Source organism: Mya arenaria, chromosome 9, assembly GCF_026914265.1.
Source record: "Mya arenaria isolate MELC-2E11 chromosome 9, ASM2691426v1".
Taxonomy (NCBI): Eukaryota; Metazoa; Mollusca; class Bivalvia; order Myida; family Myidae; genus Mya; species Mya arenaria.
Window position 1 is genome coordinate 25,821,584 of NC_069130.1, and position 15,911 is coordinate 25,837,494.

The following is a 15,911-nucleotide window of genomic DNA, read 5'->3' on the forward strand; positions in this document are numbered from 1 at the left end:
CATTAATGCAAGCAATGTTCTTTAATATACCCGTTGAGAAATAAGCAATTGATTAGACAGATAAACATGAGTGTTTAAGAGCTTCTTACATTATCATAAACAATATCAAGCAGTAATGGGTTCTTTGATTATATTCCAACATTCTCGCGCAGGTTATGTAATAGTTTTTATTGTATCACAGCTTGATAACTATATATTTTTCGATTTACGGCGATGACAAACATGATGTGAAGATACCTAGATAAGTATAATCACAAATCTATTTCGTTATTGCAGAAATATTAATGCGTTTTAAATGGTTTTATCTCAGATGATATCGTTCAGTTAATAATTACATTCATCACTACAACAAGGTTGATCAAAACATACCAGTGAAATAATCGTCTACCTTGCGTAAAGATAGAGATTTAGATGAGAGGAAATCGCAATCAATAAAGCGTTCATAAGTATTTACGCCCAGATTTTGGACTCTACAAATTAACTTATATAGATAATTATAAAAATGTTTCGATTGTGTTTTCAAATTGACGTGAATAATGGTGGAGCTTTATTTCTCTAAGTGATTTGTTTAAACTCAATTAGTCCACGAGCTTTAAAAACCTGTTGAACTCCAATTGATGTTGATTCCTGAATGCAAAGATAGCATACATAGGATTTGCCGTTTAAGAGTCGCTAAGTGATGCAGCTCAAACGTACTGCTAAACGCCTCGTCAGAGCACATATCACCAAACGATGAGTATTTACTAAACGTCATTTTATTAACTTTTTAGAACATTTAAAGATATTTAAGCGACCTGCAAGTGAATAAATGACCCCGGAGTAATATTTTAGTCATATTCATTTCTCCAGTGAATTAAGGAAATTTAAAACGGTACATATAAACAAATATTAACGAAATCCTGTTTAAACCGTCGTGAACTCCTTTTTTTTCTGATCGTCTATGTCTATACTCCTAACATTTATAGATGACACACATATATAAATAAATCTACAATATACGGGCCTTACCACAGTTTTCAGTATAGGTTTCAATTAAGAGGAATCGTTACAAATTAATATCTTCCAATATATATGTATAATGACAACAACACCTATCGTTGGCACTCAAGGACATTAGAGCACGTATTATTGGACTGACTGTCAGAAGATACAAACTTTATGGAACGAACTCTGTTGCTTTGAAATGTAAATAAAAGAAGGACGCATTTTTAGGTTATTAAGGGTAATAGAAAATTAAAACACATATAAAACCTCTTCATTTTGACTATGCATTTTATATTTTTTCTATGAAATATGAATTTACTTAACTGACTTACAACTCATTATCGGTTTGAACAGTATTGAATGATACAGTATTCCAACAAGTGTTTTTTCTTTGTAATGTTATATCACTTATTTCAATTATTAGCTTAAAACACTTGAGGACGACACGCTATTGGACATTGACGTGTGTGAGTGTGCGAAGGTTTGTGCCCGCATACATGCTGAAATGTACAGATATAAAACATGGAGTAGTTATTATGACATATGTAGAATTGAGTATGCATGTTTTGATTTGTAATCTATGTGAACAATACATAGAAAAGACAACGTTTTCTGATTGCGAACTGTGTTTGCTGACTTTTAAGTGTTTTATTAATCGTTGGATAAGCTTTGTCTGTAGTCTTTATGCAATTAAATTAACTTTCCATTTTCCATCATACTATATTATAGTAAACTGATAAATGTAGTGTGTAAGCAATAAACATCGCTTAAATAGTGTGTCCATGATACCATTGCTTTTACAAGGAAATATAACAAATTCCTTTGATTTTAGTAAAAACACAATCGTATTATATAACATTATTATTTAATGGCAAAAACAACTTTAACACGTCTAATATAATTACAATAACATTCTCACATGGAATGAAACATCTATGGAATATGATAATGCAGTATCAACAACACGAGTTAAGAACAAAATATTCAGGGAGTATTTGTAACTTGATTTCGAAACTAATCATGATAGTAAAGTATAAACTTAAAATGTTTTTCATTCGCCATTTCGATATGAATTACCAGGCAGCTACGAAAGTCGTGGGTATAGTTTCAGCAGATAAAATAATAGTGTAAAGTTGTTGACAACGCACTTAAGCGCAGGGTCTCTATACGATGAAATTAAGTCTCTGTTTATGGGACTATATTAATAATGAACATGCTACTCATAGTGTTATATCATGTTTTAAAGAGTGATGTTTCAAACGCCTTTTATTGATAGTAATCATCTATAATAGGTTTTGTTACGTCAAATTGCTGAGAATGTTGTTTTCAAGGATGTTGTAAGTTGGGTTCTTTCTTTGTCTTTAGATGACGCTTGTTTATTGAAGTACATTTGCAAGAACTTTGTTCGAAACTGGGTGCTCATGATACAGTAAAGGAGAAAGTTTATAGCGTTGTTAATCAAAGCAACGAGGTCCATCAGATCACCAAGAGGTGAATAGACGGTGTGGTAAAAGTTTGGAACGACTGCACTAATGAGAATAAGCAAACCATGTGGAAATTCTGTCACCAAAAACAAGATAATCACAACTAGTAGCATTCGTGTGGTTTTCGCCTGTTTATTTTCGCGTCGAATGTTGTGTGACGTTACCGAAAGACGTCGACGTCTTTGGCGGCCACTGAGGTTGAGGCTTATTAAAAGGCTTCCGCTAAACACTGTCATCAAAATGCATGGAACAATTTTTGTCAATATTGAATATGTTAACACATTAACAAGCACAATCGGTTTTGTGTCGTTTGTGCCCAATTTTATGTCTTCGATAAAGTACGACGTTTTGTTTGTGTCAACGTCAGTATATTCCACGATTCTGTTCGTCATATAATTTGGTACTAGCACAAGACATGAACATACATATATTCCTGCAATCACTTTCAGTATTGTGCGATACAGTCGTCTTTTTGCGACAGCACCTTTTGTAGTAGAGCGTAGTTGAACAAATCTGAACACGGCCAATGAGACACCTAGCCAATTTGATATCGTATGAGTCGTTGCAACAAAGTTGATGAGAAAGAGCATATATACTGCCCAGGGAAATGTAAACTTTTCCGCAGAATAGTCGTGAGGGTCAAAGGCACAGTAGAAGTGAATCACAAAAGGTACGTAAGGAACCATTGTCAACAAGTCTGCCACTGCCAACCAACAAAGTAGGGCGTTTGTTGGGTTACGCATATCCTTCCGCGATAATACTGTTATGTTGATGAGATTGGTAGGTATTCCAAAGAAACACACGGTAAGGCTTGAATATCCATGTATGGATGTAAACCAGCCTCCAAAAACGGCTAGTGCACTTGGTTCCATCGGTTCATTGCTAGTTGTTGTTACGTTTGTCGCCATTTCGACGCCTGCTTCAAACACGGTCTTCAGAATAGAGCATTAGATTAGCCTGAAATGGAAAAAAAGAAGTTTCATTTAATCATAAGAAAACTTGATAGAGAAAACGTAATACGTCTAGCAGAACAATGTGTTTTTGTACATTTGACGCAATCAGGAAGTAAGACGCCTCAGTTTCCTGTGACTTAATTAGAATGGCATCGCCCGTAGTGTAACCTATTTGTTTTTAAAATATGTTTTATTTTAGGTAGCTTGCGTTTCGTTTTATAAAAAGCATTTTTGAAACGTGAAGCAGGTTTGCAATCGAATAATTACTAAAAATTTGTTGACCGATATATTTTGCTGGAAGTATATTCACTTTATTTCTTAAAAGCAGCTCAACATATGCATTTTAATATGTCAATGACTTAAAGGGAAATATCCTTGTATTAACAATAACAAATAATAGTTCAGTCACCAAAAAATAGTTAGCTAATATAACTGGCTATCTGGAACTCTGTTTTTGTTCGAGATATTTGTTATGTAGAACTGTTTTCATATCTAGGATCTAGTTATACACTTATTGTTTTTCGGTTTTATCGAATGTGTGCTACCTCGAAGTATTTTTCAAGGACCGAAAGACTTATAAATAGCGAGTTTTTACTTATTGTTTTTATCACTGATTGAAATCGTCGATGCTCTCATAGTTAATTTTTCCATGGCAAAGGGTAGTGCCGATAAATGTAAGAGCCTACCGAACACAAATGTCAAGTATAACTCTCTCTAGGCATATGTTAAGTCAATTCTATATGAAAAAGTTTGAGACTCATTTACATTACATGTATTCTGGGTTGAGCATTACTGATAACACGGCGGTCTATAATTGTTTGGTCCATTTTATAAGTCCATAATACCAACGGAATGGATTCTTGTGAAATTTTGATAACGGACTTATTTTGTATTAAAATAGATATTCATGTTGTTTGATTTTGATTACAATGAAAAAATGACTGCCTTACACCAAAATAACAGTTCTCGTTACTATATCTTTTTCGAATGTGGACCATTCATTAAAGAATATTTTATTTCCATCCAAGTCTGCTACAAAACATAAATACTCTATTATAATTAAATCATGAATATAGTATTTATACATTATAATGTTATTTTGAAATAAATACTGTTTAAACTAAATAAAATATTGATATTGCACTTGTGGCCAAAATATATCCCTTTTTTATCGATGACTTCTTAACATCAACCGTACACCAATGTAATTATCTTGCAGTTCCTAATGAAATATCTTTCATGCTTAATCCCTTTGGAATATTTATGTAATGTATTCTTAGGTAAATACTCATATATAAATACACTATTTACACATAAAATCTTACAATATATAAAAGCACCACAATTATTTAAATCATCATAAAACTTCTTTAATTGATATATATCAAGAGTATGGCTCATTTTCATTGCTATTTCTACCTGCATTTCCTTCGAACTATCAGACGTATTCCGTCTGCGTAAAAGAGCAACCATCAACTTAAACATAGTTAGAAAACTTGCAGAAATAAAACGTTTTCCAAGTAGAAACTGTCCATCTTTTATAGAAGAATTACTATCATTGATAAACTGACAGCGTATATGTGAGTGAAACAACCCTGGCCTTTAAAAAAAAATGTAAAGGAAATGCTTCTCTTTTCTCCACCATTTAAATGAAATGACAATGTAATCTTCTTCAAAAGCGAAATGTTTTGTATCAAAAATTGAATCAAACACATAAATCAAACATATCTTAATGCAGTACCAATAATTATATTTGAATACAATTTGCTCTTTCTTTTCTTCTTCAGAGTATTGAGACATGCCTTCTATGACCTTCCAATGCGACTGAGATTGAAACACTCTGCAGGTCATTGCAAACGCCAACCGATAGTACCGCCCTAAAATTCACACACCATGACATGGCGTCTGCTAATTTACCAGACGGCAGAATAAACCCATTTTATTGATACAATGGTCCCGATCGAGACATTGCATCTTTGAAACAGTAGCTTACATAAGTACCAGATATAACCATATGGAAATGCAAACATTACTTTTACTCATCATTGTGACTATACACAATTGAGGATCAGCGTATTCCCGATTATAGTTTTCCCAATTTTGTTTCATTGTTGTCACTTATCACTGAAACGTATTTACCTAGTCGTTGAGTATATGCGGTCGTGGTGCCTAAAGGTCTTGTTTAAGGAATGTTTGGCTTGATAATCCCCTGCTGTGCATCTTCTGCTAATTGCACTGGTGTCACAGTAGTGGCCAATTTCGTGCATATTGGTTAATTGATTTAGGGCCATTTAGGGTCCAAAAACATAATAAAACCTACAAAACTGCACAGCAAGACACTCAGATTGGAGCTCTGATATGAAGGAACCAGGCAATTAGATTAAGATCAATACACAGAGGTTGTGTACTATACACCGATTTGGGGGGAGGGGGGGGGTCACTTACAGATGGCTTAAACCTTTGAGAAAAAAATATAACCTGAGTTCTTATATGTTGTTTAACGCAAACAAAACGTTAAAATGCCGGTTATGTAATACCTCAATCGAACATGGGGACGATTTATACATGGATTTGTATTAAAATGTGACAAGCAAATCATCTCCGATCAAACGCAATCGAGATTTATTCAGATATGAGCTAACTGTATTTGATCACAGATTGCCATGAAGAAAATTCCAGAAACAAAGCACTAACAACAAAATCCAATATCTTGCTGTAAGTTTTAGCATTTGGAAATTCCATGTGTGATTAAAAACTCAATTGTAGTAAAATATTTGTATGCGAGATGACATATGAGAGTATCGTGATAAGTGGTTCGAATATGTTTTGTTTATTTCATGGTTGTTTGTGTGTGATCAGTGGAATTCCAGTCAGTTTTTCATTTGTATATGCGTAACAAATTACGCTCATCGGATGTTTAAGCTATAAATAAAATGCAACTGAACTTTCACGCTGTCGTATTCCATATATAATTATGTTTTATACGTATGTGAGTTGTGAAAGTCTGGTTATCCAATATTAGTTTGTTACCATTTGAGCTTGTTTGTGTGGAGATAACGCATTCCAATCATACGAAAATATAACAAAGCAGAAATATGCACAGAAGGTTAGTGAAAGTCCAATTTCAGTTGAAACAACAAATGTGAACTAGAAACTGCAACAATTTAACCGCATGCTGAGTTATTTATCTTCCATTGTAACTTGATAACATTTTAACGGAGGGTAGAACATCCCATCAGTTTTAGTGCAAAAAATATATTTACACCGACTTACGAAACAAACATGCACAAAGGACGGTTTTCTATTTTACCTACTTTTGTTAAGGTGTAAACTCGTGCAAACATAGGTTATATTGCAATTAGGACTTGAATGATAGCACTTCTTGAAAGTTATGCCGAATACCCATAACATTTAAGTTCACAATAAAGATTGCTTAAAAGATCGCATGTCTCCGAATTTTAATCAGTATTTAGCGGTCACAACTACTGTCGAATTTTTTTTTCTCAACATTGTGATGCAAATTGACAACTAAACATTATATCAAAGATAAGGGCAGACAACTAAAAACTGATTTATCGAAAATTTATAAAGATAAATCGAGTTAGGTTAACGTTAAAAGCAATGTCAAGCTACAAAATGAATTTCTCTGAAAATAATGATTCAGATATTATTCTCTTTAGAAGATTAAAAAAACAAAGGTATGGTGGTTGGTTTATGTTAAATCAAGAATTCGTCACTCGTTGCTAGGCAAAATACTATAATAAAACAGATACCCGCACATAATTATTTTGTGTTTACACTTTCGATTTTAAAGCTTTGTTCCTGTAGTTTGTCGCCTTTTGTATTGCCGGTCAAAATGTCACTGATTTTCGTATTTTTTCGTTACATGTTTTCGCATAAACAATATTCTACATTGGTATTATTACTTGATAAAATGTGTTCCATTTTTATGTTTAGTTAAATTGATGACATGTTTAATATTGTTTTATTTTAAGTTCGTTGAAACAAATCAATTAGAAATTTATGTTTTTACAAACTGATTGCTACATATAGTTCGACTTCAAGTAACAGTGTTTTGGCTGTGACATAAATTTCTTCAAATATTTTACGTTTTCAAATCATTTGGAAGGAGAGAATAGCATATACTAGTCGCTTTTATTTTTAATAATGTTTTTCTTTATTTGTTCCCAGTTTTAGAACAGTGATGCTTTTTATTATGAAACTCTATGTTCACACAGTTTTAAACCTTTTAAGGCAGACTGTGTGTCGAGCTTTTGGTTTCTAACGATGACTGCATCGTATCTTTGAAAAGTATTTGCATTAGGTGCACTGAATTGTTTCCCTCCGTCTGCAGATAGAGTTGGGATCTCTAATCATTGAAGTACTTGGGGTTTACCTTTTCTTTTTTATTATTATTTGTTTTATTGATAAGTTTCCTCAAGTTAATGCATACTTTGATAAGATTAATCTTTTGCGTTTTATCTGTATTAAGAATTGTTGGGATAAGAGTGAGGTTTGTGCACATAAACTGGTTTAAACCCCCAGTAAATTTACATTTTACTGACCGTTCCAAGGCGGTACCTAACAATTCTTGCTAAACATACCAATTATTTATATATATATATATATATAGTGCTTATGCACTGTGCTGTTTGTAGAGTTGTGTGCTGTTTTATGTTTCTTGTTTGTGAATTTGTGTTCTATGTCTTTGGCGTTGCCCATTGCCACTAAACCGGGTTTATCTTTAAACTTTTTGCTACTGAGCATGTTTCTGTAGCGTTTTGCATATATATTCATTTGATTCTGGTGGTTTAGTACTCTAAAAAGGATAATGTACACCAATATAACGACATAAATTCTACCGTTTGTAAAGACAACACATTGTTATTATTATTTATCACATTTAGCTACTCCGCTACGCCAAAAAAAAAAATAGGCAGTTCCACTTGTTGGGTGTTTAACAAAACATAGGGGGACATTAATCAAGAATTATTGCTAATATTTAGCTTAACGAGTTACAATCTTCAGTTTTTGTTTTCTCCCTGCCACTTTTATTGGAATTCCTCACACTTTTTTTAATATACAATCATAAAAGCCTTACCCAATAGTAAATGCAAAAAGTTAATCCTTGGCCATATTTCAAAACCAGTTCGAAATATTCAAATAGGAAATTATACACATAATAATTTATAACACATCGATGATATTACGTTGGTGTACATTGAGTTCAAAACCAATCGAGTGGTTACAAATCAGCCTTGCTGGTATGTTTTTTAAAACGATTGTTTTGCTGGAACTCTTCTGTTCGTGATGAGTATGGGGTGGGAGAAAGATTCATCCGAACTCGAGCGTTGGTTTTGTTTTTGGAACAAGCTTAACCGAGGTTTGCGAGAGTTAGGATGATGCTTTTTCTCCACCTCTGTATAACAAAATAAAGTAAAAAAAAAATATTATTTCGCTGGAAAAAATGTTCATAAGGCGTACAAAAGTTCTTTGTTTCTACTTATCCGACCGACCGTTGTTTTTCATCCGACACTCTTTTCGCGTCGATTACAGGTCAATATAAAATTTCTAACTTTCATATGTCTCTGCAAAAAAGAACTGGAGGAAGCATCTGATTTTCTTAACAATGTTACAAACAAAGCTGCCAATGCCTTTGAAGTTGTGATAATCTGTCAATATGAGAAGACATCGAGTAGGTTTGTCAAAGATATATCTAGCCATAATCAATGCTCAACCTTGAAATATATTTTTATAGTTTGCTCATTGTATTTTATGAAGACTATGATATAAATGGTGTAAGGGGTTATGTTTACATTTTATAGTTTAATTTGTTTTCGTTCTTTTCATCTTAGCTGATGAGATGTTCTGGATGCTCGGATACAACTATGGATATTCTGAATGTAGTTTTAGTCGTATTTTTTCACCGTTTTACATTGTATCTTAGTCAAACGGAAGAAACTCATGTGTGCATATATTCAGACAAATTTATATTTCGGACATTTGTTCATATCGGCTCTCTAAGGCCACTTTATATTTTTAACCGTACAAAGTATGCCCTGTGTTCACTTTGATTGCATTGCTAATTGGTGGAAAGAGAAATAAACGATACAAAATATAATATTGTGACGAATAAATTGTGTTGATGGCTAAACGAATGTTAACATTTGAACATTTTATATTTAAAACTTTCTATAACATTTATATACCCTGATATAGGAATTGGAAAAGAATGCTGGTTCTCAAAAAAAAAGTTATGCCTACCTGCCTACCCTATTTGTTTGAGGTGTTAGCGGAAACAAACATTTTTGTTATCTTTGTTCGTTTGAAGATAGGATTTCCAACACGGCCAAATATTTGGAGTTTTTAATTTTAATTTTGTATTTTGAACGTCATTTGAAACTACGTGTTCAAAAAGTGTTAGTTTTTTCAACCTATAACATCTTTAATTAAATTTATTTTGATTAGAACATTGCTAATTTGAATTAACCCTCCAGCTAATTGACGAAAATGATACAATGAAGCTAAAAGAACCCGCCTGGAACAAAAATAATTTAATTTGTTAAAGCAATCCTGTATGATACATCAAAATTTCTCCTCAATGAAGTAAATGTGTTTTCCTGATTAATTTTGATGAAATTTGTTTTAAAATATAAATTTCTTGTACATTAACGCTAAACATAATTGAAAATTATTCGAAATTAAATATGAATTAATGATTAAAAATGGTTAAACTTTACATTCTTTAATAATACATACATGTGCTCACTTTATGTATTCCTCCAAGCAAGAGTACTTATAAAACAAAACGATATTCCTAAATACGTAGTTCAAACATTTTAATAGGTTATCCTACGTAATAAGAGGTATCCGCACGAATTACAAACGTTAAATATAACGTTAAACATCTTAAACATGTACTTTAAAAGAAATGTTGATTTTTTTTTTATAAATTACAAAAGCAACTTATTATCCGTTTAATAAAGAAATAAAACAAACAATTATTATCCACCTGATAGCGTATCCTTGATACTTGATAGCCATAGTTCCAAGAACACGTTGACAAAGAAAAGGTTTATTCGATACGCCTGTAATATAATCCACCACAACAGAAGACACGCTGAACATTTTCCAATATCGAAGAGCACTATCTGTTGTGCCTATACTCCAGCAAATGGAAACCAAGTGGCACATTTTCCAATAGAAAAAAACCTTTCTTACAGCAGAACATGTAGCCTCCAGGGAAACTGCTGTTGTATTGCAAACAGTAGTGAGTAATGGGAGATGCAATATCACATTATTGTTATTGCTGAACATTTTTTTCTCAATATGTATGCATTCAACATGGATTCATTTGAGATTGTTTAACAATCTGTATAATTTTCTGTATTGTATGGTTATATATTACTGAGTGTCATCTTATTTTGGCTATACGTTTTACTTGTTTACGTGTTGGATTAACTGTGCTGAAGGTTAACTTATGACAGATATAGTTTATTTCACTAGTATTTTTACCTCAGCAAAAGAGATTTACTCCTTGCGAAAGTAATGCAATCACATTGTTTCCTATAGAAACATCACTTCGAAAGTGTGTATCATAAACGTTTGTTTTAAAACTGATGTACAATTCAATAATAAACTTTATACAAAGGGCATAGAGACCAGACAGATCCTCTTTCACATTGAACGATTGCAATATATTTCATCCATTGAGCACCTAAAACTTCCTTTTCTTGAGAGACGAAGCAAGCAGTGTTATCTTAAAAATAAGTGTTCAAGAAACAACCTTTTCTTGAAAACTACGAGATTACGGTATTAAGTAAACGTATGCATTATTTTGAAAATAGAAATAAAGGGACAACTTGCTGTTATGTTTTATAAGAAATGACCTATAAAAACTATTTCAATCAATAGATAATAAGGATTATAAATAGCAATATATAGTTATATTGGTAGTACCGTGCAAACACACTGAGTGAATATGTCTGTCTTTTTCTTTATTTGTACTTTTAGTTTATGAAACAATATCTTCTCAGAGCACGTATTTCGGTTAAATTCTTTAACCTAGACAATGCAATTTCATTTGCATGCTAATGGCAGGAGGCTGTGCAGTCTTGTGCTATATTAATGTTTCGTTCATTGTATTTGCATATCGAACTAAAATTACCCAGTAATGAAACAATTAAGACTGAATATCCAAGAAAGGTTTGGTCTCGTGAAAACAAATACGTAGGAGATTGAGATTATACAATTTAATTGACATACTAGGATGTTTTGGCGTATTATACTAAGCGTGTGGGAAAAAAACAAATATGGTTATCAGTTGTTGTTGTTTTGTTCATTTCTATTCATTGACAAGCAACACTTGAAATATTAATAATTCAAGGATGAAATATAAACGCTCTGTTTCAGTTGTATTAACGACTTCATTTAAGAACAGAACAGAACAGATTTTATTTTCACTTAAACTTATACAGTTTTTCGTGATAAACATACATTTTGCATACAAATACATAAATTGTATACAAATACATGAATTGTACAATTATACAATGTAGTAAGCAGACACATAATAAACGGATAGCTATGGATGAACTAATATAACTAAACTTTAAATGTTGTTTAACATAACATATGACATATTTCGTTACAAAGTTATTTTGGAACATAATATTGTCTTAAATATTGTTCAATATTAGAACATAATAGTCACGGAAACATGTGATGCATGATATTTTGTACTGATTGTTTTTACAGAATATTTGACATATTAACAACTCAAAATTGCATATATCAAACGATATAAATGTTGTATTATTCATCGATATGAATCTTACAAAAAATAATGATATCAACAAGTTTACACACATAATCACAATACATGTAGCTACACATGTACCAACATATCATATCTTATTTTAAAAGCCTCGTACACGTATTTGGCTAACATGGATAGCTCTTTTTTATTTTGAGTACATAATAGTTGTACAAACTTAAACATACTAGGTCTAACCCTATAGTATCTTTTTATATACGTCTGTCTTAATTGACTAAATCTAGAACACTTAAACACAAAATGAAACTCATCTTCTTATTCATCTAAATTACACATCTGGCAAATACGTAAATTTCTCTGTATACCTTCATATCTACCTGTTTGAACTCTTAGATTATGAGCACATATACGTAATTTTGTAACAGCAATTCTAAGGTTTCTTGACAATATCATATCTAAATATGGTTCAAACTCATGTGCAGTTTTGATTACCTTATACACAGTAAGGACATTATTTTCATTAATACTTGCATACCATTGTTGTTTATATTCATCAACAAGGCGTTGCTTTAACATAGTTATAAAATGATTTTCATTAATTTGTTCATCATTACACCATACATAATAAAAACCATAGCGTGTAAGTAAATCTTTAACCTTATAAAACCAGTTATCAGCGTTAACACCAATATCTGACAAAACATCTCTCATTACAGAATGCATGATTATATTATTACTATTCTTGACTCTGAACCAGTACTTCAGAATACGTACATACCTATTATTATATAAAGGGTATCTGCCCAGTTCACCATATATAGCGACATTAGAAGTTGACTGTCTAACACTAAGTATAGCTTTGCCAAATTTTAAATGTAATTTTTCCAACTGAGATGATTTTGTGAACCCCCAAACTTCGCACCCGTAAGTAATAGTAGACGCTACAAATGCGTCGAATAACTGCAAAGCTACTTTTGGTTTACATTCGTATCTTATTAAATTGACAACAACATATTAAGAGCTTTCAATCCTTTACCATACAATGTCTGTGTATTTAAGGCAAAACTACCAGTATAATTCAATGTAACACACAAGTAATTAAAATCATTTACAACCTCCAATATTTCATGTCCATACAACCAACTCTCATTATGCCTAACACCACCTCTCTTTCTAAATACAACAATTTTAGTTTTTGCTATGTTAACCTCTAGTCCCCAATTATTAAAATAGCTGTGTAAACGATCTAATGACATCTGTAAATCTTCTAAGGTTTCTCCTAATACAACCATGTCGTCAGCAAATAACAACAAAATTAAACAAATATCGTGTAGTTCTAAACCAATATTAATTCTATTTTGCAAAAACAATTCCAAGTATTGTATTAAAGTCTGTAGTTCTGGCAATCAAACCATTTCTGAACACATCTTTTTCTTCGTCACTCCATTTTAAATAAATACATGCATAAGGTATGTCTTTAGTAACATGCGTATTGCATAGAATATTAAACGCTAAAGGAGCGTGGTCACTGTAAATATTAAATGGTTCAACAGCAAATTTATTCACCTATTTAAAATTGTGTTGGCTAAGTAACAAGTAGTCAATAACACTTGAACCGTTTGTATTAAAACATGTATAACTACCAATACCAAAGTCCGCTCCTAAACGGCCATTTACGATTCTTAATGAAGTCGCTTTACACAAGTCCAGCAATTTATTTCCATGTGCGTTATTGCCCTTATCTAGCGAATATCTTGGAAGTGGGAAATCACATATCTAATCCTCTGAATCTATACCCGGTATATACATAACACATATTATACTATCTGATTTGCATGAAGTCCTGGCGTTAAAGTCCCCAGCGATCATTACTGTACCTAATGATTGGTAGTGGTTAATATCTTCTTCCAAACGCTGAAAAAGGTCCGTATCAATTATATTGTTAATGGGTGACGAATCGCCCCACATGTAGACTGCTACGAGATATATATCAGACTCGATTTTAAAGAACCCATGTCCAGTTTAATCCATATCACTGTGTCATGAACATTTTTAACCACATTTATGCCTTCATTTATACTATTTCTAACATATATGACCACTCCCCTACTATTCCTTTTAGCATGCCTGTGTCTATATTTCCGGTAATAGTTATAACAATGATAACCTGTCAATTCGACATTGCTCGATTTACTAGTCCAAGACTCCGATAAAACTATTATGTCATATTTTACAAGAAAAGAAACAAAATTTGGGTCCTCACGTTTAGCAGCACTCAGTCCATTAATGTTCCACACAAGACACTGTAGCCCATCCGGCCCGTCCTACGCCTCCTTCACTTGCTTCCCGTCCACGTAGAGAGTATCGTATGATACCCATGCCTTTCTGCCGGCTTGCTTCTCTTCTTTTACCCGTCTGAAGAGTCGTCGTCTCTTTGCGGCTACCTCCGGCGGAAACTGCTCTGTAACATAAAGGTTCGTTCCGCTTATATTTCTGCTGTTACTTCTTACTTGTTCCCGATCCCCGAAGAAACAGAATTTCCCTACGATACTTCTAGGTTTTGTATTGACACTTACGGCCGCTCCGCTCCTGCCCGCTTGATTCTGCTTCTGTCCCATTCGATGTACCCGCTCAAACCGCATGTTATCAACTGCTTCGCGAGCCACTTTCAATTTATCAACAATAAAGTCCCTCACAATCCGCTCCGTCCGCGCTGGCGTCTCTCCCTCCTCTTCCGGTATGTTTCCGAAGATCAGATTGTTCCTCATGCTCTGCGATTGTACATAGTTCATATCGTCTTTGAGCTTATCTTTGTCGCGTTCAAGGTCTGCGATCCTTCTCCTGGCCCCCTCCAACTCCACGTCTACTGAATCTACCTTATGTTCTACACGATCAATTTTGGCCCGATTTTCCTTCGTAAATGTGTCTATATGTAGCCACAACTTTTTCAGTTCCCTATCAAAGTTATCAACCTTGACGTCAATACCATCCAGTTTTCTGAGTGGAGAATCCATATCACTTAACTTTAAATCCATACGGCCCAACAATGCAATAATATCCGAGTTTGTAGGATTTGAAGCATTTGATGCACTACTACCCGACTTGTCTTCCATACTTTCGGATCCTAGGCTTGAAAGAGGTTCATATAAGTTGGTGATTGGAATGTTAATCCTATCCTCGTACAATATGGAGTTAGCTTCGCTCAACACCTGGCTAATTAATCCCTCTGGCGACTGCTGTGTATTTATGCGTTTATGTTCAATATGCTCATCGTCACTTTTTTCCCAGTCATATTTAATCATAGTAAATCCATTTTTACACCACATTAGAAACAATGAAAAACACTTTACAATGATATAAGTTTTATGTATAATAATCTAGATTTCACGTTGTAAATATCAATTTAGCCCTCCCCCGAAAAAACACGTCTTCCCACTACAATGTATAATCCTTCCTACCAAGAAGAAGCGACACTTTGTTACCGTTACTGTTGGCATGATGTTGTTGAGACTTTTTATTAATTGTAATTAAAGATTTGTTTCACCAAAATAGCGTGGTTACAATGCATGCGTTCTGAAAGCAAATACCACTTCCAAAGTACATTCGGTTTAAATTATTATGTTGACAGTAATATGTGGAACACTGCTTACGTTCCGTGTCAACGGCTTAATATAATTACTATTATATTGCCAACTCAAAAACACACATTCATCC

General features: G+C 33.1%; 1 protein-coding gene across 1 annotated transcript; it reads right to left on the reverse strand.

The window, feature by feature from the left end:
• Nucleotides 1–1,842: 1,842 nt before the first annotated feature.
• On the reverse strand, nucleotides 1,843–10,569 carry LOC128203532 (G-protein coupled receptor dmsr-1-like). The gene is made up of 2 exons (XM_052904978.1): nucleotides 10,434–10,569; nucleotides 1,843–3,425 (listed from the first exon to the last, which is right to left on the reverse strand). The coding sequence occupies exon 2, from the start codon at nucleotides 3,374–3,376 to the stop codon at nucleotides 2,288–2,290; it is 1,089 nt and encodes a 362-aa protein (XP_052760938.1). The 5' UTR covers nucleotides 3,377–3,425; nucleotides 10,434–10,569; the 3' UTR covers nucleotides 1,843–2,287.
• Between the last annotated feature and the right edge of the window lie 5,342 nt (nucleotides 10,570–15,911).